The following is a 23,966-nucleotide window of genomic DNA, read 5'->3' as shown; positions in this document are numbered from 1 at the left end:
CATTAGGTTTTGGTAATGCAACCATTACTATTCCTATCCTTCCCTGCCAGCTGCCTCAGCAGTAATTAATCTCCACTGGCTGAGGAGCATAAAGGTGCTTTTATCACCATTTTTCCCCTGCATTATAATGATTATATCACCAAAAAGAAAAAAAAAAAGGGGCACCAGAGAACATCTTTAGGTAGGCGAAGATTTCATGTGACAACTTCTATATCCAGTTCAGTGTCAGGTCTTTTTATCTGGCAGTATTTAGAGAGCAAAAGCAATAAATCTTGTTTTCTGTAGTTCCCTGTAATGTGTGAGATTGTAACCACGTCACTGCATGGTGAAATGAGCTCCACAGTACAGCACAGCCATCCCATCTACTGCAGGGTATGGAGAGCCTTTCTGCAACACCCAACACTAAAACACTCCATGGTCCTTTCAGAGGTTACTTGAAGCCACAGAAGAATTTGCAGCAACTTCTCTGGAGATAAATGCTTTAACTTAGTGATACGTGTTTTTTTAAGAGAATTTATATAAGAGTAGTACAATAAGCATTTTTTTCTATACTACTACCTTCAGCATTGGTTTCTTCAAAGTCCGGTCGACATGGCAAAGGTTGATTGCCAGAAACCTCCTTTTGTCACAAAAGCTATACACACAAACCTGATGACAGCCAGCAAAGCCCAGTTTTTGTCTTGTCTAAATCAAATCTACTTTCCCAAACAACAGAATTCTCTTAGCCAACATACAATCACCAAAGATACTGCTGACAGAATGACATTGTCTCCAGCCTCTATTTGCAGTCAATCTTCTGAATCCCATCTCAGAGGAGCCTTTCAAACAACTCCATCACTAATACATTGAATGTAACAATATTCGTCAGTTGTCATGAAATAGTTCACCTCGAAAGTCAGAAAGCATTTTTGTTCAAGTAATTTTGTAACTAATTTTAAAAAGTTTCAAACAGTGGATGATGTCTCTTCCAGTTACAAACCTACCCAATGAGCCTGGATTTTGTCAGCGAAACAGACAAGTATGCACAGAACAGAGCAAAGTCCTAAAATATCAACACTGTTATGTTAAGGGGTTTTGTAATGGATGTAGCGCAGCCTTGACACACAAAAAAGTATCACAAAGGAAATAAGCCTTGTTGGTCAGTTTGATGCCAGGAACCGTTCCCATGCCACTGTCCACCCACAAATATTTACATTGAAGAAATGCTTAACCAAAACTGAGGGAATTCACCACTTTTCACTGAAAGGCTGGAGTTAAAAGGAATCAGTGAAAACTCAAATAATTTTATTTACTTTTGCAGAGGACATTAAAAATTATCATTTAGAAATATGTGATAAACATTCTTCCCCAGACAGATTTACTACAAAACCAGTTTTGGGATTTTGTGTCCAGACATCAGAAAGGAAAAAAAAAATAGAGATGAACAGAATCAAGGCGACATCGAGTGGCGAATCTTGTAATCACACTGCCCTCTTCCCTCAAACCAAAAGATAGTCATTATTGTCATTTTATATCTCTGTGGTAAATTGAATAACATTCTTGTCATTTCTTTCTAAGAACAGAACTGTTAAGCTAATTTGTGTACTCATAGCCACATCACAACTTTCCAAGTACTTTTACTCTGGGGGGATGAAATTCCAACAACATATTGGCTACATATTATTAAAATTCATCCGTTTTAATTTGGAAAGCCATATAAAAAATAATCCATCTCTCTTGTTGATGGAAGAATTCATAAAGGATATAAAACTATGTGTGGGTAATAGTTATAATCACTACTGGGAGGGAGGGGGAAGCTGACTGTATTACAGAATGGTAGCGCTGGCAAGAACAGCAGCATAAGAGTTGAACCAGAAACCTTTAGGATTAAAAGCCTAAACTTTTTTAGTCTAAACTGAGACTTTATACTGATCCTCACTCATCAATAGATTTTATACTCCATCTTTGAGAATTAATTTGTCCAGAAGATCTGAACGCTGCAAATCCTGTGTCAGGTTCCATTTATATCATATATTGACCAAGGACTGAAAAAGAGGTATTCAAAGCTAAAATAATTAATTGCTACAGTCTGAGTTTAAAAATCCGTACAATAGACAGAGATAGTTGAAATAACTTGCAGTCTTCAGATTACACAAAGAAGGTACACAGCACACACTAAAATTATTGAATTATATAAATATAGGACTGCATCTCTGAAAAAATTAATGATTCGGGTTCTACTAGAAACGGGAAAACAAAAGAAACAGTGCTTGCATAAGACTTGTACATACAAATATATTGTTATTTGCCTCTGGCAGTATGTTATTTATGTGTGATTATTGTTAAAGAGCAAAGATAAAATTTAATATAGCTTTCATCACTGCCCGCTCTTTTACACAAACAACTTGTTAATGCGTTATTGTGAAGAAAAAGCTTGCCATACAAAGACACACATTCAGTGCTGCAGAAATGCCACAGAAGTCTGTGTGCTGCTGATTTTCTGAACACAGTGCAAACTCATAAACCATGTAACTATGCAGCTCCAATCATATATACAGAGGGGTTTTAACCTTTCCTAGAAAACACCTACATATTACACTACTGTAAACAAATTGTAAAATAATAATAGATTAAAAAAAAAAAGCTCCCAACCTATTGACAAAGCCACCTTCCATTTGACAGGCATATCTTGAGAGAATAGTGTTTAATTATGGACACATTTGGGGTTTCTAAAAGATTCTTCTAAAACCCTGTGTAAATTAGCCTGCCATGGAACCAAAACATGGTTAGCAAGGTTTAGTTTTCTGTGCCTAGCACACCACAAGCCTGACCTGCATTTGAGCCCGTGAGGAAAAAACTGCTATCAAATTATAAAAACAAAAGACTGCCCACAGCAGAGCAGTGGGCCTTGTGGGGTGAGTGCCTAAGCAGTAGGATCTTAGTGACAACAATGACATCTGTGCTTTAAACCCAATCCCCTTCCCTTTGTTTGTTGAGAAAATGCACAAGTGGAAGATACTGTCTGGTATCACTGCACTGCCATAAAAGTAGTTTTAACATCATTACTGTTCCTTTGAAACAGACACTAGTGTAGGCTATTTGGATAGGATATTTAGATACTTGGGTTCTGTACAATGTTCTGTACAATGTTCTGTACATTGTGTAAGTGTTGCAGTAGGAGCTGAAGCATCACCTCTGCATCTGGAAAACACAAAACTGCCAGATCGAGAGAAAACAACCAACTTCCTTCCTTCACAAGCTACAGTCAATTATCAAAGTCTGGCCACAAACTTTTCATGCTGACTAAGTGTCCATAAGTGATGCTCTTAAATTTCCTTTTATTACCACTTTGTATCTGGATAAAAAATAACTCTATGTCAATATTGTCTAACTTTAATAGAAAACAAACACAGAGTTTTCAGTTTTCCAGGGTGCTGGCAACCCATACTATTCAATAAACAATTTTTGCAAGCTTATGGAAAACCTGATGCTGAATCATTTCCCAAGAATGCTCCGACTCCGTAGTCAGCAGTGATAAGGCAGTAATACAAAATAGCGAATAAAAATGGAAGTCACAGAGTCTTTCTGTCTTGAAATCAATGTCATTGCAGAATTTTTTAGGTAGCTACTGGACTGATACTCCTCAGACAAGAAGAAATCATTTTATAATTTTTCTAGTTCATGTTATCTCAAGACTATATTCAAGGCAAACTAAACTGCTCACTGAATCAGATCTTAGGAACAGTTTGGCAGGTTTGAAGATGAGCAGAGAAAATGGAGTAAGTTTATCTGAAGCCTCAAAACTCAATAAAGGAACATTAGCACCAACATTCAACTATAGTGGAAGGCATTGTAAATCTGATAAAGAAAGAAATTATAAGCTCCAAACTTGGAATACCTGGGACAAGAGAAACTGCTGTCTTCTGAACCACTTCTGTGGTTTCAAGGCCTGCCCTTTTGCCACCAATCTTAATGGAAATAGAATCATGCCAAAATTGGAACTGTGGCCTCCAGGAAATAAAACAAGAAGCGTTAATAAATCAGGAGCACTAACAGATCAATCAAGACGGTTCTTGCTAAGTGATTACATGAATGACATAAAGATAGAACTTATCTAATGAATCAAATGTGCCCAATGAAGCTGTAGCACAAGAGGTCAAAAACTGGAGTCTTTATATTATGTACAACACTTTAGTCTCTCTCACTGACAATCTTTTTTTATCAGTTGTCTGTTTAAAGACATCTCTCTCCTTGTTAGTAGCATGTGGGTATCACATACTAGTGTACTACCACAATTAATACTTTATATTTTCTCTTTAAATTAAGTCCATATCAGATGCTGCTAAAAGTATTGCTGATTATCCTGTTGCTGATTTTAAAGAAGGTGGTATTTGCGCCCCCTTAAGACTCTTCAAAAAATAGTAGACCCTTCTACTGAAATTTGAAAAGACAGTCTGAAATAGGTTATCTTGTTGAGGTGAAGATATCCAGTACAAAAAATCCAAATCCACGTGGCTAAATTTGGCAGAATTGTAAGTTGAAAAGGCAGGTCTGTAATGAAAGTGTCAGGCAATATTATTTTAGATGACATCAAATACAAAACTTCCAATCCCTTCTTTACTTACTGCAGTATCTAGTTTCTCTGTATGCACGACATATATGATTGTATTTGAAGGAACAACCATTTTTTGAAACTATCAGTTTATGCATCATCAGGCTGCTACTGGCAGGTTGCAGGTTTTGGAGGGGATGGGATTATATTTTTTATAATCTGAACTCTAGAATTTTGACAGTTGTTATTTCTTTACCAGCATTTTAATTCTTCCTCATTATCCTAGTCTGTTTAATGCTTGGTACATGAGTCAGGATTGTATCCAAGGCTAGGATGTTTCCAGGAGAGTAAGAGAGAGGCTGGGCATCTCAGACTAAAAGAGACAAAGTGCATTCTGCAACACTGCTGTGTCCCTGAGCTACCACAAAGTGAAATGCCATCGTAACAAGGGAGGCTTTAATTCAGATTTACAGTGGGGTTTGTCTCACAGCTCTGCCACCTACATGTTAATAACACCTTTCCTTTAAACCCACCATGTTCCATCAATCTTTACTATCTTCCAAGTTAAGGCTGCAATGAGTTTTGCTTCAGTTCACTGCACTGCAAGTATTAACTCCTGGCAATCAGCAGCACAGCACATTAATTTCACATATGAAATAAGCACTTCACAATACTGTAGAGCTGACCTAAAGATGTAAGTGTCTCTGTTTCTTATAAAAGAAAGGACCTTATGAGAATAATACAGTACTTGAGGTCACAAGGTAGCTCACAAACCACTTAGGGAATTAGTAAGCCCTCAATATCAGCTCAGTTAGTCAAGCCCCGAGGCACTGGGGAGCTGAGCCCCAAAGTGAAATGCAGCAATCCCAGGAGGTGCCACTTGTGAGGAAAATCAGCAGTGGCTGAAGTCTGGAGAAAGAATTTGCATCCTGGGTAGATCAATCAAGGCAAAGAAACATTGGACCCCAGAACTGAGCTGCCTACTGCAGCAAGCAGCAGCACACATTATATTTATTACACCAGGTAATGACAGCATTCCATAGCTGGATATGAATTTTCACACATATGGGATGAGCCACATAGATATGGCTCTTATTTCCAGATCTCTAGTCTTTACTTGAGAAAAAAAGAAAGTGGACTGGTATTTTATTGTTAAAACACCAGTTAAAATTCATTTGGTACACTAAGGATAAACTATAGATGCTTGTGATTGGTATCCCAAATTGCTTTAATATTTTTATCTGAAATAATGATATTGTACTTTTTTTTTAAATCTTATAATGCTATATCTTACTTCCAAAAAAACTTTTTATTGCCAAAAGAATGCAAAACCTGCCAATAATTTTATAGCCAAAAGAATCTAGGCCAAAATCTCAGAAATGTAAGGTTGAGTGGATTGGCTCTCCTGAGAGACAATTATTTGGGTAATGAAAAGGTCCTTTTTAGTGCTTTGCATTGAGAACTTTCAAGAGATTTAAAAGTAGCTTTGCACCTACAGGAAATGTGTCCTGCAACACCCTATTACCAGTTCCTTTATTACACACTTGTATACACACCTATATCCACACTTTACAGAAGTGCTGGTTGTGCTCCTAACAAGAAGGCGGTTGTGGAATGGCCCTTCACACTGCATTGTAAATATTCTGTACAGCTTTATTCTGGTTTTTGAAGGAAGCCAGGCCTGTAGTTGCACTCTTCTTATCTGCCATCTCACATCATTTCCCTACATCATTTTCTTCTCTCCCCTTTCCCTGTCTGTGGTCTTAAAGATATCAAGTAGCTACAGCAGACAGGCAAACTCAGGTTTGTGCCCTTCCTCCAAAGTAAAGAAAATGCCAGATTTCTTTCAGGCCCGGGAGGAAAAAGCCAAATGCCCAGCACAGGTGTGCTGCTCCAGGGAAGCTGCAGCAAGTGCTACTGCAGAGCCAAGCAGGCAGAGGTAAGAAAGGGGCAGCACTGAGGAACTTCAGGGCAACGCCCACAAGGAACAAAGTCACCTCTGTTTCACTGTTCTGGAATAAAACACTGTGTTAGGGTTTTTTTACCTGAATAATATCTTTCAGTAAACAAGCATAAGAATAGCTGTCGAGTCACACAAAAGAACCTGAAGTAGAGATTTTGCTCTCATGTAATCTCTGTACTAAAAGACTTTTTAGAGACATCCCACGGCTCCAGCTGTTTTGTATACAGCCTCTGGTGAAACAGTGGCCAGTAAAGGATACACAGGAAAGAATGTGAAAGGCAAACAAATACATAATATATTTTCTCTGTGTACATATTTAATTTCCACAATGGATCACAGTTTTGACTCAAAACTGGTACCCAACTGGTAAACTTGCCTCTAACAGCTGTGAGGGATATTTCTTATTTTGAATTTAATGGCTTTTTTTCATTTCTTCTTTCCTACTATAAGGTCAGTCTTGGCATATACCCTGTGCTTTTTCTCTCCCCCTCAGCTTTTCTATTATTACAACTTCCCAGGAGAAGCTAACAGCAAAATAATTTCTTCCTTTCTCTGCTGTTATTTTCTTGACTAACACGCTCTACACCTTCATCTTTCCCTTACCTTGCTGATCATCTTTAATTGCCCTGTAATAGTCTCATCTCTCTCTGGACAGGACTTCATTGACTTTTTCAAGGAAAAACATACCGTGTGTGCTGTATATCCCCCACTACCTACATTCTCTATTATGGTCACTTTCCTCTACATCTCTTCTTTCAGTATTCCACCTCAGTCATCTAAAAGTCATGCACTACACTCAAAATTCATAAATTTTACTCAAATCATTCCTTTTAGGCAAGGTTATCCAGATTCTGCATCCTCAAATTCTGTACTCAAACATTTTAAGTATTATTCATTACATTGTAGAATCATCACTGTCATGAATTCAAAGTGGAAAGCAAGACTTGAAGAAAGCTGAAAGTCTAAACTCACCCATAGCAGTTGACAATACTGTGCCCCTTTTCTTGCTTCAGGCATTTATCTTCTCACTTTTCATCAGACTTGTAGCGGTTTTTTTAAGTTTTAATTATCTGTCTTTTCTCCCTTGGAGTGAAAGTGACAAGAATTGCAGTAACTGTTCTGTCTCTCTCCCTTTTGTTTATGTCCTTCAGACTGCAAACACTCCAGGCCAGTGTAATCCTTCTTGCAGTGTTGTGGGATACAAGACACAGGGTTCCTAATCCCCAGCTGAACACTTGTATCAAAAGGAGAATTTTCTTTAACTGAATCCCAACGAATATAAATATCATCTGTGTCATTCTGTCATTCCTCTCCTTTATACAACGAAATGTGGGAGATGCAATTTTTAGAGATGGAACTTCAATCTGGCAGCAGGGATAGGACAAATTCCCCCAACAGTGGTTCCTTGTGCTCTGGTGCTTCCCAAACCCTCACATTCCCCATGTTTCTATTAGACGCTCTTTGGAGTTGCAGCAACTTTAGCCAGCAAAATGATTAAGAAATGTGTCACATTGCCTGTCTCAAGGTCTGCAGGATTGACTAGGCTCATGTCTTTGTCTTTGAGACAGATGGGCATGCTGGGCTCCTTGCCAGGGTCACTCCATAGCACTGTCACCAAGGACTTATCCCCTCACCCAGTGTCACCATGGTGCACACTGAGACTGCACTGAGGGGAACGGGACCAGTCACACCTGGGCACTGCCCGGGAGCTCTTCACCACCATCCTCTGACTGAGAAGTCCAAGGTCACACAGGGGAACTGCACAAGGGACTCTGAGGGGACACTGCGGGGACACAGTTTTGAGCACCACAACATAAAAAAGACATTCAGCTACTTGAGAGTGTCCAAAGGAGGGCCACGAGGATGGTGAGGGAGGGGAAGCTGTATGAGTGGGTTAGGACACTTGGTCTGTTCCGCCCGGAGGAGGCTGAGGGGAGACCTCACAGCAATCTACAGCATCCTCATGAGGGGAAGCGGAGGAGCCGGTACCGATCTCTGCTCTGTGGTGACCAGTTACAGGACCCGAGGGAACGACAGAGAGCTGGGTTAGGGGAGGCTGAGACTGGATATCAGGAAGAAGTTGTTCACACAGAGGTTGGGCACTGAACAGGCTCCCCAGGGCAGTGGTCACAGCACCAAGCCTGACAGAATTCAAGAATTGTTTGGAAAACGCTCTCAGACACATGGTGTGACCCTCCATGGGGTGTCGCCTGCAGGGTCAGGAGCTGGGTTCGAGGATCCTCGCGGCTCCCTTCCAAGTCTGTGATTCCGTGGCTCCCAGCGCCCCCCTCCGCTCCTGAGGCAGCGCGCGGAGCTACAACTCCCAACCTGCCCCGCGCCGCGCGGCCCGCCGCAGCCGACTACATATCCCGGCATCCCACTGGGGCGCCTCGTTCTCGCGAGACGCCGGGACGCCCCGGCGGCGCTGTCGCGAGAGCGGCGGGCCCGGAAGCTCCACGTCGGAGGTCGGATCCTGCCCGGGCGGCGGCACCGGAGCGGCGCAGCGGGGCCATGGTGAGCGCGGGCAGCGACGGACGGTGTCCGGGGGGTGCCCTCGCCCCCGCTGCGGGAGGGTGACCGTCCCACCCCGGCCCCAGCGAGGCAGCGCAGCCCCGCGATCGGCGGAGCCGAGGGGCAGGAGGGGGCCGGGGCCGGAGCGGCAGCGCAGTGCTGCCCGCGGGGTGCTCCTCAGACCGACCGAGCAGTTGTGCCGGAGTTCGGAGTGCGTGTCGCACTCAGCCCTCGGATCGGCCGTTCCCGGCCCTTGGGAGCCGCAGATCCCAGCAGTTCCAAGGATAAGCAAAGAATCAAGTGTAGTTGTGCTTGCCTTCCCAATGTTTGTAGCAGGAGAATGAACCCCAGATTGATCTCTACCGTCAGATGTCATGTCTGTAATACAGGCACTACATGATAACTAGGTGGCTTTATCTCCTGGCAATGTCTAACATATGTAAGTGCAGGATTTATTAATACATGCAGTGTTCTTTGATCAGCTATTATCCACTAAGTTCTCTGAGATAAAAGCAGCGTTAAGTGATCTCAAATGACTGTCTAAATGAATCTGTAATGCCTCGAATATTTTAGAAAATCACCTTGCCTTTTAAATACTCTGGCTTTACATTACCAACGATGAAAGTGGAAGGTCAGAGCCTTTTTTGTAAGGGAAAGACTTAAATTTTCCCTCCTCTCAGTTTCTACAACATAGTGTTCCATTCTAGAATGTAATTTGGGAATTGCGAATGCAAGCAAATTTATAATGGGCAAATGTTGTTGTGCTCTATTGTCATAACTGACTTTCCTTCCTGATTTGTCAGGCGAAGTAGCAGGAAGATTAATTTTCTAACATTTATGTTAGGAGCAAGTTCTCTTTGCTTTGCTTTCATAGTTCGGGGACACCAGGAAGATGTGCAGTGCATCTTTTTTTTTTTTTTTTTTTGACTCTACTGGAGATACTTTTTACAGTATGAAGAAATTCTGAATTTCGCAGAATTAAATTAAACAGACCCATAGCCATTGGTAGGGATGTGATGCTTCCTACAAAAATAAATACGCAGCTGCGTAGGAAAGAGTAGTAACCTTCTGTCTGCCTGAAAAGCAGGATTGGCTCTTTTTATTCTAAGAGTAAACTTCAGCTCTCCTTTTCCCTGTTCTGTGCCAGTTTCCTGTTAAAAAACCTGGTATTCCCAATTCTTTCCCCCCCAGCCTCTCCGACTCGATATCAAGCGGAAGCTGACAGCCCGGTCTGACCGGGTGAAGAGCGTGGACCTGCATCCCACGGAGCCATGGATGCTGGCCAGCCTTTACAATGGCAGTGTTTGTGTTTGGAACCATGAAACACAGGTGATGGCATTAGTTGTCCCTTATTATGAAATATTCAGAACTGACAGATGTGTATCTGGTGTTGAAAAATTGAATTTATACGAGAATCTTCAATCACTCCCACTAACTGACTGAGCTCTCCTCTGTCTGAGTACAAAAGTCACTGTATCAGTAGACAAGTGACATATTGGACACTGTTAAGAAAGTATACAGAGCTGATTTCAAAATTGGTATTTTCTCCAGTGCTATAAACTTAACTATTTTTATTTTTAGACTCTGGTGAAGAATTTTGAAGTGTGTGACCTGCCCGTGAGAGCTGCCAAATTCGTGGCGAGGAAGAACTGGGTTGTCACTGGAGCTGTAAGCTGTTCTCCACTTGTGGTTTCTTATGCAGCTGCGCTTTCTCTAATTTATTGTCGTGCTGTTACTTTGTGCATCCCGTAATAATCTGACCTGATATGAATTTGTAGAGGAGAAGGGAATACTTCACTACAGTTTCCCAGAAATTTTCTCCTTTAAGGAAACTTAGAAGCTTAAACTTTTCATTTCAAAAGAGAGCAAGCTGCTAAGGTGACTAACTCTGCAGGTAATGCCGGGTAGATGTAGTTCAGCTTTTCCTGCTAACTGGAACATACTCAGCACACAGTTCTGACTCAATATTATTGGTGCTAATTTAACTAAAATGAAACTATTGACAATCCTAGATAAGATGAATTAGAAATTGCTTTCTACTTTTCTTCTTGGATATATTAAAAATAAATTTTTTCATTTTGCTCACTTGTAGAAAAAAATCTCTGCTTTTAGTCAGTGAATCTACCTTGGGAGGAATAGTTGTATTCTAGTCTTGGTAACACATTTTTCTTTATGGAGTGAATATTTTTTGGCTAAATTAAGGTAATGCTGAAATACTTTTGTCTCAACTTTCATTTCCTAGTCTTCTGCCCTGTACACAGAGTAGACATTTCATTTTGTTATCTTATGCTGCCATGACCCAGTTACTTGTGAAACGAAAGTTTGGTTGAAGTTTTTTCCATTTCATAAATGACTTGGAACAGCAATGTGTAATTTATAGCCGCCTGAATCCAAGTATAGTTTGCATCATTAGCAAACAAAAATTTTTAAACTTTTTGTTATCTTCAATGGTGGAATGTTTTTACCTACCTCCCCTGCATTGCATAGAAGGTGCACTGCACAAGAGACTTACTTTCATGTGGCTTTTCTTCCCTTTCCTAGGATGACATGCAGATCAGAGTTTTTAATTACAACACCCTGGAAAGAGTTCACATGTTTGAAGCCCATTCCGACTACGTCCGGTGCATTGCTGTGCACCCCACACAGCCCTTCATCCTGACAAGCAGTGGTGAGAGTCCTTTGGGATATTTTCATGTTCGATAACCAGCTATTTTCAGGCTCCTGTTTTCTGTGCAGTGAAGGATTGCAAGTCTTCTTGGGAAGACTCAGGATTCCTTGAGCAAGTAGCCAGTGTGACAGTTGTCATTTTGTTGTTTCTTTGCTAGATGCATTCATGTTTCTTTAGTGGAATATCAACTGCACTTACAATTTAAAATATAATGGCTTATGTTCTTGTCAGAGAAGAGCAAAGAGCCTTCTCTCTTAATATCTGCCAGAAGAAGCATTCATATATGTGCTAATCAGTGTGGCAAACTCTCTAATAACAGCTCAAGTTGTGTTTTTTAAAAGATTTCATAGTGGTTTGGAGTAAGTTTTTAGCTGGGAATCTGACTTGAAAGCAACAGATAACTTTCATCTTTTTTTCCCAAAATACCACTGAATTCTCTGTTCTTTGAGGTGATCTGTGTTACTGAGGAAGACCCCAGTGTCCCATCAGACCTTGCCCAAGAACACTTAGATTGTGCTGCTGAGTCCTTTTCCTTCCTGGAAACCTTACACTAATGTAGTCTCTGCAGGACTGCAGAGAGCTCTGTGAGTCACAGGCACTGTGTATTTCTGTGTTTTGCTGTTGAAGGTACTTAAGGACCCAGATTCGCTGTCTCTGCTTCATCCTTAGCACTCCCCAGAGCAGGTGCTGCAGAACAAAGCAAAGGGCCAATTGCTTAATGTCTGCCCACTATTTTAAGATTAACAATTCAATACCTTGATTCTTAACCTCCTTTTTAAAGACAGAGGTATTTCTTTTTAGTTTTATCACCAGTACTGGACAACCTTTTTGAGAAACTCTTACTCCCTGTAGTCCTTCTGCCAGGACTGGTAGTCCTACAGATGAAAATAGATTATTAGCAGATTATTCCAGCCTTTAACATGAAGTGATGGAGAATTATGCAGTTTAAGAAGGTAGCTATCACTCACTGAAGCTTGGTTATTTGTTGTTTGTGGTTTTTTTCAGATGACATGCTGATTAAACTCTGGGACTGGGATAAAAAATGGTCTTGTTCTCAGGTCTTTGAAGGACACACCCATTACGTCATGCAGATTGTCATAAACCCAAAAGACAACAATCAGTTTGCCAGTGCCTCTTTGGATAGGACAATTAAGGTAGAGAAACTATATTTGGGTTTTTTAGTCATTAAGTGATATCAGCGTACACAAACCAATAATCCTGTATGGATGATGGGTCAGTATTCTTAAAAGCAGATGCAGTAATAGAATTTTGACTGAACAAAGACCTGGACATTGGTCCAGGCACCTGCTTAGTAATTCAGTAAATTTATCAGTTTACCTGTTGCCTCTAATCACTGAAAAGTAGTTCTTAAAACTCTTTTAAGTGCTATATCTCCATTTGGACTACACAGAAATATTGGAGAGGAGTAATGGTTATACTGTCAGTGAGTGGTTTGGGCATATTGAAACTATATAGTGAATAAAGACTTTAACTGTGCATTAAAAGAAAAAACTAAACCCTGGTAAAGGTGTCTCTCCCATTACTATCATGTCCTTAGCCAATGCATTGAATTCTTTCCAAAGATGCCTTCAGCCTTCTCATGGCAGACCCTGATGAGTCTCATTTGCTGTGCAGCTATAACTAAATATCTGTGACTACAGGTTTGCAGCCACTGAGCAGTGACACTTCCTCACATTTCCTGTTCATTATCAGTATATTGGCTGTACAAAGCCACCACTGATTTCACATGTCCACAGATGTTGAGGTGTTTATTTGATGTGATAAACAATGATGAGAAAACAGTAGTATAGCTACACTTGACTTGGTTCATTTTGTATCTTCATTTAACATGAGATTTTATATTCTTTAACGTAACTGGAAAAATTAAAATTCAAGACATTTGGATGAAACTCATGTATGATAATAATTAGTTACTAGTTAATTTTATAAACATATACTACTTCTTAAAAGCAGTGCTTTATATGGTTTCATGTCCTTAAAAAAAAGTTTAAAGAAACCAATTTCATTGTTTAGAGGTATGAGCAGAACATGGGCAATTCAGCATGTTATTTGTGTTTATTGGGGGAGGGACTGGTAGTTGACTGAGCAGTTGTTGAGGTGGCAACTGTGTCTTTGGAATTCTGTATTATTTCTCTTTGGACTTGTAAAGTACCTCTGGATACCTGCCGTGTTTGCCAAGGGTGACCTGGACACGAAAGGTCACTAAGTACACATGGTTGTGTTTTGTTGGGTCTTTTCTGGCAAGGTGTGGCAGCTCGGATCATCATCTCCCAACTTCACCTTGGAAGGCCACGAGAAAGGAGTCAACTGCATTGACTATTACAGTGGTGGGGACAAGCCATACCTCATTTCAGGGGCAGATGACCGGCTGGTGAAGATCTGGGACTACCAGGTGAGTGCTCAACTCCTCAGGAGCCTTTGCAGGCTGCCACATTTGGTATCAAGTTTCTGTTGTTAGCATTAGACTTTTTCCTTGTGACAAAATTGATCCCTCCCTTTTAGGCTTCATGTTTGTGGATTAAGCTGTTCCTCTTCTGTGTTCAAGTGTAAATATTGCTCCTGTATCAACTCTTTCCATCCTTCCACTTCTCTTTTTTCTTTTTTTCATTCTTTATTGCGTCCCCCCCTCCTTTTTCATCCTGTGCACATTGGCACAGTCTCATGTGTTGCATGCACACACATGTGGTGTGCTTCTCCTTGGCAGGAGTCATGAGGTGCCCTGTTTGAATGCTCTACAGGAAAGAGAGATCTAATCCAGGGGTTCAGTTCTGTTGCTGGACCCTAGAACTCAAAAGTTCCTCCTGTGTACAAGTATCTGAATGGCCAGAAGGGCAAGACAAAAGTTGTTAGGTGGTACTTTCTGGTTGTTAAAACTTAACTGCCTCAGAGTAAATGCAAGCCCAGAAGTTAAAGCTGGCACTGTTAATTTAAGCATTCACTGCAGTAATGAATAATACACAACAGTGCTTGAAATTTTGCCACCATGTACAGCTGGAGATTCCAGATACATGCTCCAATCCTAGTTATCTCAAGCAGAGTAAACCTCTCTTTCACAACTGTGTGAATGAACATTCTTACCAAAGACCTAAATTAGATGTGTTTTCACCTGCAATGCAATGCTTTGTTACGATTTTTTTTGCAGTGAATTCAGCTTGCTATCTTGCTTTAATCAGTTGTGCTATGCAGCTCTGAGAAAGCATATTTTCTAGGCATTAACATATCTGAAAATAGAGGAAAAGGCCTCTGTCAAGAGAAATAAATATTTTCTTCTGGGCAGGAGGTACAACTGAATACAATCACAGTTTTCAATAGCTTAGTGCTGTTGTTTGAACGCCTTGGAAATGTAAGAAATCTAGAGAGTTTTCAGATATATTTTGGATTTGGGGGAGATTTGTTTTAAGAAATAAAGGTTAAAATGTAGCACTGTGTTCTCTCTTTCTTTCAGAATAAAACCTGTGTCCAAACACTGGAAGGACATGCTCAGAATGTGTCATGCGTCAGCTTCCATCCAGAGCTGCCCATCATCATCACTGGCTCCGAAGACGGTAATTTTGTGTTTTCTGATTTATAAAGGACAGGAAAAGAACTTAGGGGAGAACTCTTCCTGTGGTGTGGCTGCAAACCTGCAGCCCTCACACTTAGGAGAGATTAAAGGATCCATCCCTTTGTTTTTCCCTAGGAACGGTGCGCATTTGGCACTCCAGCACTTACCGCCTGGAGAGCACCCTGAACTATGGCATGGAGAGGGTGTGGTGTGTGGCCAGCTTGAGAGGCTCCAATAACGTAGCTTTGGGATATGATGAAGGCAGCATTATTGTTAAGGTACAATTAATGGTTTGAAATGAGAAATTGTGATTCATCACTGTCTTCTATGTGCAGAACAACTGATTTCTCATTCTGGGATAATGTGTAGAATACTGAAATACTGGCGTTTTAATTGGCTTTTTTTTTATAGAGACTGACTATTTCACTTGATATTTTCAACTGAAAAGAAAACCATCAATGTATTTTTTTCATAGCCTAACTTCTTATTTACTTTCTAGCTTGGTCGTGAAGAACCTGCCATGTCCATGGATGCAAATGGAAAAATTATTTGGGCTAAACATTCCGAAGTCCAACAGGCTAACTTGAAAGCTATGGGAGATGCTGAAATCAAAGATGGAGAGAGGTTGCCACTGGCTGTGAAGGATATGGGCAGCTGTGAAATCTATCCTCAGACAATTCAGCACAACCCTAATGGACGGTAATACATTCTTTTATCACTTCTCTTGAATTGGCTGGGGGGCGTTTGTTAACAGGCTAAACTAAAAGGGATACAAGGTACAAGAGCTGCTCAGTGGAGAGCAGAGGGAACACGATGCAGGAAGGAAATCCAGTTCCATGATGTTTTAGGAGTATATAAAGCTCATGCTCTGTCTGTTTGCAGTGATTACATTGGCCATGGGAGCCTTTACCTTTACAGATAATTTGCCTTCTTGCTGCTGCCTATCGAACTGAACAGAGATAACTGACAAATGCCTCTTTCTCCTGCCCCAGGTTCGTTGTGGTGTGTGGTGATGGTGAATACATCATCTACACAGCCATGGCTCTGAGGAACAAGAGCTTTGGTTCTGCACAGGAGTTTGTGTGGGCACATGACTCTTCAGAGTAAGTCTTGCACATTTTTTCCTTTGTATTACATTTACTGCTGTTACTTTAGTTTAGTTTTCAGGCCATGAAGACCAAAAGATGCATGTAAAATGAACTTCTAATAATTAATTGTCCTGCTTTAAAAGTTTGAATTTTTAGCACTCTGCTAGTTTTAGAAGATAACTGAAATGCAGGTGTTTTGTAGCAGCTTATGATTTAGTCATTTACTACTTTAGAAACTGAATAATTGTTTTGGTTTTTCTCCAATTTAATCTTTATTTAGATATGCAATCAGGGAGAGCAACAGTGTTGTAAAGATATTTAAAAATTTCAAAGAGAAGAAGTCATTCAAACCTGATTTTGGAGCAGAAGGTAAGTACTTTAGAAATAGATATGTTGGTGTGGTTTTTGCACAATGAGGATCTCTTCCACCTTTATTTTCTTGCAGGCATCTATGGTGGCTTTCTGTTGGGAGTCAGATCTGTTAATGGCTTGGCTTTCTATGATTGGGAGAACACAGAACTGATTCGCAGAATTGAAATCCAGCCCAAACATGTAAGTTTCTACGTGGAACTGAAGTTATTTACCTGTCTGTGTTTACTGATTTATATTTTTTTACTAAACTGATTGTCTTGCATGAAGCCAAGCTGTCAATAATAAAGTAATAACTTAAGTTTATCTCAGTCATGTAGCAGAAAGAGAAAAAAAATTCCTGTATTTGTTGGCTTCTCAGTCCTAAGCTTCTAGAGTTAGGTTGTTTTACCCTTAATGTCCACATCATCCTTCTTAGCCTGGGGTGTCTAACACTGTGCCACTGTTGATTCTGATGATACAGATTTTCTGGTCTGACTCGGGTGAGCTTGTGTGCATTGCTACAGAAGAGTCCTTCTTCATTCTCAAATACCTGTCAGAAAAAGTTGCAGCAGCCCAAGAAACACATGAAGGTGTCACTGAAGATGGAATTGAAGATGCCTTTGAGGTACCTTCTATTCAAAAAGCAGAGTAAGATTAGAGATGGTAGAAGCAAGAGAGTGCAGCAAACTTAGTCCTTAACATAGTCCAATTTAAATTTTAGTTTCCAGACCATTTAGTATCACACATTGTTCATCTGCCTGAGGAACACTTAATCATTTTCTTGGAATTCCTGGGGAGTGTATCCCTGTCTGAATCCCAGAATAGTAATAGACCTTGATGCCTGCATTTCTCTTCATCTGTTCACTACTGTCAGAGTGTTACAGAGATTGTTTTTAAAACGCACTTTTGGGTCATAGCTTAATTTTTTTTCTACAATTTTCAAGTTTTGAAATGTTATTCAAGTTTGAGAAGTGAGAAAACCTCATGCTGTGAAATGTCAGAAATCAAAATTTCAGAAGGAAAGTTATCTTTGATTGTCTTGCTTAATGCTTAGTTTGGTGCTTGTTTCCTAGATTTATAATTGGCTTAGTTAAGAATTAGGTTAGCATTTATGTAAAACTAAATGATCATTTATGTACTTCTAATCTATATCTAAACTTATATTTGCAACTCGCCCAACTATTTACTTATTATAGAATATGGAATTAAATTTTAAATTGTAATAGTCTTTCTGTTACCTAGAAGTATCTTTTTATGTATCTAATTAACCAAAATTTGCTTTGCAGGTTCTTGGTGAGATTCAGGAGATTGTGAAAACAGGCTTGTGGGTTGGTGACTGCTTTATTTACACCAGTTCTGTGAACAGACTCAACTACTATGTTGGAGGAGAGATTGTCACCATTGCCCACTTAGACAGGTGAGCTGTTGCTTCCACAGTTGAAGTGTTAAAAGATTCTCTCAGAGAAGGGAGTTCAAGGTTAACCCTGTCAGCTGCTTGCTGTGCCTTGCTTTAGCATGATAGGTAGGAACAAGTTGGATGTTCTGAGGCAGCAGTGCAGTTGTGGAGGGATGAACAGTGCTGTGTGAAAGTGCACATCCAGTAAAAGTAGAATATTTTACGGGAGTATTCTTGCTACAGTAAGAACTACTGGAATCTTTTTCACAGACTGTTGTGTAGTGGATCTATTGAAGCTGAGTATTCTTTGTTTTGTTTCAGAACAATGTATCTCTTGGGGTATATTCCTAAGGACAACAGACTGTATTTGGGCGATAAAGAGCTAAACATTGTCAGTTACTCTTTGCTGGTCTCAGTGCTTGAATATCAAACTGCTGTGATGAGAAGAGATTTCGGCATGGCTGACAAAGTTCTTCCCACAATTCCAAAAGAACAGAGAATCAGAGTCGCACATTTTCTTGAAAAACAGGCAAGAAAACTACTTCTTAGTTATCAAACTAAATAAATCAGTTTATTCACATTCTTAATTGAGTTTGCTAAGCAAAACTCAGTCATATTACCTGTGAGCATTAACTCTTGTTAATTATCCCTATTTGTTTGAGAACACTGTAACCTTCTGTTCAGAGTGGTTTTAGGATTAGGTTAGCATTTAGGATTATTTTGACCTGACAGGTCCCAGCTTCACTGTCGGATTTTTATTTTAGGGCTTCAAACAACAAGCTCTTGCAGTATCTACAGATCCAGAGCATCGTTTTGAACTTGCTCTTCAACTTGGAGAATTAAAAATAGCCTATCAGCTTGCAGTGGAAGCAGAGGTAATTACATAAATTTGGGTGATTCATCCTGGATTCTGAGTATGAGCATGAATCTGAGAGGCCCTGTAAGAAAAGACAGTGGTATATGGGGATGCACTACAACTCTCTAAACACAGCTGAAATGCCTCCCAGCTCCTTTGATGAAGTTGTTTTGCCTGTAATTCAAAGGAGTCTTGTGGGATGGGGACAAAGAATGTTGTCTGCTCAGAAAACTACAGAAACTCCTGGAGAACACAAAACTTGAGCCGAGAACCAAGCCTTTATCTCCAATACTTAACAGTGAGAGGAGGAAAGACAGGGCTGAAGCCTTCAGACCTTTGTTCCAGCCTTGGCAAACTTAGACTGCTTGCACTAGAAAAACTGACAGACAGTGATTTGTCCCATCATTATTATGCAGAGAATCGATCTCATTGTTCCTGCTGTAAAATAATGAAGTCATTTATAAGGAATGTTAACTTAGTTGTAGACACAAATGCCTTTCAGCATTCTGAAAGTTAACTTGGGAGCTTTGAGAGATTGTTACAGTTAAATTTCCCAAGTTATGCCTACATCCCCCCTCCATGTTTACTGAGCTGTTTATTTTATGTAATACTACAGCTGTGTAGGGATCTCTTTTAACAGTCACTGTGTCATGCTGGGAAGCTACAGTAATCACAGTACCTCAAAGGGAAGACAAGTATAGTCATGGGATACAGCACCTTCACAAGTAAACTTGTATTTTCCTGCTGAGCACTCTGAAAACCTTTACATGCTGTTCAGAAATGTGAGTGGTTTGCTTTTCTCTTTCCCTCCCTCTCCCCTTTTTGTACAATCAGTCAGAACAGAAGTGGAAGCAACTTGCAGAGCTTGCCATTAGTAAATGCCAGTTTGGCTTAGCCCAGGAGTGTCTGCACCATGCACAAGACTATGGAGGACTGCTGCTCCTGGCCACAGCTTCAGGAAATGCCAACATGGTGAACAAGTTAGCCGAAGGTGCAGAAAAAGATGGCAAGAATAATGTGGCGTTTATGAGCTACTTCCTGCAGGGAAAGTAAGTAGCAAACGAGATTCTGATTGTTCTTTTCTGCTTTCCCAAGTGCCAAGGCCCTCAGGTTCTTCAAGTGGTTAACTACAGCTGCATTTAAACTCTATGGAGAAAGATGGTCATTGGTCCTTCTCAGAAAAGCTCATTCTATTTTATGATGACTGCTAGATTTAAAATCTGAAATGAAAGCACTTTAAGTTAATGTAATAGAATAAACAGCTAAACTAATACAATAATTTGTCTTTATTAGGTTTACTGGTTAAAATCACATTTTGAAATCTTTTAGGCTTGATTCATGTTTGGAACTCCTGATTAAAACTGGGCGTCTCCCTGAAGCCGCTTTTCTTGCACGGACGTATTTGCCAAGCCAAGTTTCGAGGTAATTTCTAAGCATATGCAGAGCGTGAATTATGTTGTCAGAATGAGCTGTCTGTAACAAATCTGGTTTGCATCTCCAGGGTTGTTAAACTCTGGCGGGAGAACCTCTCCAAAGTCAATCAAAAAGCTGCTGAGTCCCTTGCTGATCCTACAGAATATGAAAATCTTTTCCCTGGATTAAAGGAAGCTTTTGTTGCTGAAGAGTATGTCAAGCAAAGTCTTGCTGACTTGAGGCCAGCCAGGGAATACCCCCTTGTCACTGTAAGTAGAAAGTTTTACTGTTTCTAGAAGAAAAACACTTGGTGCTGTGTAAAATCAGCTCTAAGCAACTCAGTGCAACACTTAAATGGGGTTTTTTGACTTCTAGCCAAATGAAGAAAGAAACTTACTTGAAGAAGCAAAAGGATTTGAGCCTTCTGGAATAATGACATCTCAGGTCAGTGTTTCTACTGAGTGATGAATGTAAGGGAGAACTTTGCTATCTTACAGTAACATCTACTCTGGAGAATATTTCACCAGTAATGGACAAATTGTTGCTTTTATTACCTTGACTGTAAGTGCTGCAGTTGGTTTCATGTTCTTTTGCCTCAGATTCTTCTTAATCTGCATCTGTACCTGCTAACAGATTCTTGACTGTGAAATTATTTCTGTGCTTCCTTACCTTGGGTCACCCTTTGTAGTGTGAGTAATTGCAGAGTCTTACCATTGAATTCATCTTACAGAAAAATAACTCCAATTGCATTTACAATCACTGCCTCGACTGCAGCTGGTTTTGTAAAAGCTCAGTAGCTGGAAATGGAAACTCTTGCATATTACAGCAATGAAAAATGCTTCGTGTTCTTGGCTAGGGTGCTGCGTGGTTATGGAATAACACTGCCCCATAACTAACTGACCAGGAATCCTGCTCGGGTACTTGAACACAGGTTCTAATCAATATCTGAAGTAACAAACTCATTTTTTTTACCACCTCAGTTGTCCAATTATTATGCAGAAAATAGGACAAGTATAAGGTATAAGCATACAGACTGAAACAAGCACTTAAAGCTTTTCAGAGCCTTAACAGAAGATGACAACCTCTAATTTTGCTCAAATACACTTTACATTTGTATATGAAAATCATAATGCAAGGCTTTATAAAGGCAGTGATGTTGGCACAGCTCTTTGAGGCTATAAACATCTAAAACCAAAACTGCGCTGGAAACTGAGGGAGAAACAGAAAAGCTACAACTCTCCTCTCCATTGTCTGTTTTTCCTCATAGGAGATGCACTACAAAGCATAGTTTTGAACACTTCTGACAGACTAGAAAAGTTAGGTTACTTTCAAGCCTCTGTAGTGACTCTTTGCCTCTTGTGTATTGAAGGAAATAACATTAAAGCAAAATCAAACTTGTCTGCACGTTTGTTAAAGATGATAACATTGTCAGGGCTACCTGAAACATATGAGAACTAGCTTGCATTAGAAGCTGAAAACAGCACCTCAGTGTATCTTTGCATTCAGCTCATGATTGCATAGAAGCCCTAAACCCCAGCTGTCTCTTACAGCTGAATATGAGACATTTTGTAGGAGACAGATTAATTCTATAATTAAATACAGTTAATTGAATAGTACCATTGCTTCAGTAATAGTACTAACTGATGAATTATCTTAATATAAAACTTGTGCAGCAGTGAAGCGAGAAGATGAAGTGTTAAATCATTATAGGATATGGAACTTTAAAGCCCAGCAACTACTAAAATTTGCTGTCACAGTCTCAACTAACTGAATTTCTCCTGCTGAGGACATTGAAAATCACTGACAGCACTTCAGTATTTGAAATGTACTGGTACTTTCTGAAGGTTGTTCTCATTTTATCAGTCCCATCATCAACTACTTCAAATAAATTGGGGAGGGAAATAGTCTCCAGTGGAGTGAGGACTAGAATCCTTTGTGACAGTGAAGATGTGGCTCAAGAATAACTGAGGGAAACTGAAAGAGAACCACTGGGAAAGGGGCATTATAGGTCTGCTGTTGTTTACCTGGTTTTGTTGAAAGAATTTAAATTGAAAAAAACTAAAGGAATTTCTTTGCCCTTAGAAGAAGGCTGAAGAACCAGTTCCCTCTCCTAAACAAGAAGTGATGAAGACAGTTGTGCAGAATTCTGATAACCTTCCAGCAAGAGATCAAAAGGTACCAAAATGGTTTTATGAGGGGAAGTATAAGCACCCAATTAATTTTACTTTAAAGACTTTAATTAGTGTGATTTAACAAAGCTACTGGAAAACATCACTCCAACAGTCCCAGAACAGTGTTCAGAACCGTGCCCCATTATTACTGTATCCTGCAGCTGTAGGAAGGAGAGGAGAGAGATCCAGCAGGCAGGAATTGTGCAGCAAGATTGATTGATTGAATTATTTTACAAACTTTTTTATAGACCTTTTCTTCACAGTCTAATTGGACAAAGGATCAGCCACCCCCCTGGGGTGATTGGCTAAAATCCTAAAACATCCATTGTCAGAATGTTTTCCTGCTGTACCATAAACAAGGCTTTGCAAGATCACAGGTGTTCATAGTTCATAGAACTCTGCTAGTATCTTCGTGAGAGAGAAAAGTATCTCACGGGTTTAGAAAGAAGCAGGAAAATTTCTTGCTAACAGCATTTTTGTATCCACACCCCGTATGCAGACACTATACACAGTAACAGAGACCAGTTCAGCAGGTGTGGGGGGTTACAAGGGTGAAGTTCAAACACAGCTGCTCAGAACATGGTAAAAAGCTGCAATGGTGGAAGATGCTTCCTTACCAAGCAAACAGCTGCTCTCTCCAGCTTCTTTTAGCGCTTGTGTTCCACACAACTGCCTTAGCTGGGGTTTGCAGTGTGCAGATAGATCCCACAGAGCCATTCATCCCATAAGCTGCCTAACATGTAACCATAGCAATATCCTCTTCATCCAGTCTTTTCTCTCCCTAGACACTGCTGGACTTGGAAGATGACTTAGATAACTTGGATTTGGAGGATATTGATACCACAGATATCAATCTGGATGAAGAGATCTTAGATGAGTGAACATCTTTTTTTAGATGACCAAATCGGGAAACAGTTTGGTCAAAACCCAGAGGAATGAAGTTCTGTGGACTATGTGCTCCAAGTTATTTTGATTTTTATATCACAAGTGGACCATATACATGTAGAAGGAAGTACAGACCCAGAAACTGTACAAAGAGAATCAGCTTCCAGTATGTTGAAATTCAAGATGTAGGCCTACTCCAGAACATACTAAAAAATGTTTTCATTTATCAAGCAAGTCAATAAATCCTTTTAAACATTCTACTCCTCAGTTCTCCATTTACTAGTAATATTTGCTAAGAATAGTATAATTGTTAAGAATTCTATAGTGTATATTACAGATCTGTGAAACAGGAGCATAGTAGCTGAACATTAGTACTTTAACCTGACTTTTCTCAGCATATACACTGAGGTATTTGGTCACTGTGCTACCATCTGCCACTGGTAACCATCAGTATCAGCTCAGTTACTCTTTCAGACACCACTTCTAGCTAAAAGTTCCAATTCAGCAGTGATACGGGTTAAAGGTTAGAAGTAGTGTTTGTTACACCCTTTCCTAAATGAACCCTGCA

General features: G+C 40.0%; 1 protein-coding gene across 2 annotated transcripts; it reads left to right on the top strand.

Annotated features, from left to right (window-relative positions):
* The first annotated feature begins 8,918 nt into the window (after positions 1–8,918).
* COPB2 (COPI coat complex subunit beta 2) lies at positions 8,919–23,658 on the top strand. Of its 2 annotated transcripts, none has more exons than XM_048314498.1 (22): positions 8,919–9,008; positions 10,197–10,334; positions 10,587–10,673; positions 11,547–11,673; positions 12,679–12,827; positions 13,940–14,086; positions 15,140–15,239; positions 15,374–15,516; positions 15,738–15,937; positions 16,231–16,341; positions 16,607–16,695; positions 16,772–16,878; positions 17,159–17,302; positions 17,964–18,094; positions 18,395–18,602; positions 18,838–18,948; positions 19,764–19,978; positions 20,259–20,351; positions 20,431–20,611; positions 20,718–20,786; positions 22,428–22,517; positions 23,299–23,658. In XM_048314498.1, exons 1-22 carry the CDS (start codon positions 9,006–9,008, stop codon positions 23,392–23,394), a joined length of 2,739 nt encoding a protein of 912 aa, XP_048170455.1. In that variant the 5' UTR covers positions 8,919–9,005; the 3' UTR covers positions 23,395–23,658. The 2 variants fall into 2 exon arrangements, with proteins under 2 accessions (XP_048170455.1, XP_048170454.1); XM_048314497.1 differs by having other exon boundaries at positions 22,425–22,517.
* Positions 23,659–23,966: the final 308 nt, after the last annotated feature.

Source organism: Corvus hawaiiensis, chromosome 10 (genome assembly GCF_020740725.1).
Source record: "Corvus hawaiiensis isolate bCorHaw1 chromosome 10, bCorHaw1.pri.cur, whole genome shotgun sequence".
Classification (NCBI taxonomy): Eukaryota; Metazoa; Chordata; class Aves; order Passeriformes; family Corvidae; genus Corvus; species Corvus hawaiiensis.
Note: the sequence above shows the minus strand (reverse complement) of the source record. Positions and strands in the feature narration are given on the sequence as shown.

Bases quoted from the DNA above. Each gene is read 5' to 3' on its own strand.
- COPB2 (XM_048314497.1), top strand. The intron at 16,696-16,771 runs GTAAGTACTTTA...ATTTTCTTGCAG, and splicing joins ACCTGATTTTGGAGCAGAAG to GCATCTATGGTGGCTTTCTG. The intron at 16,879-17,158 runs GTAAGTTTCTAC...CTGATGATACAG, and splicing joins TTGAAATCCAGCCCAAACAT to ATTTTCTGGTCTGACTCGGG.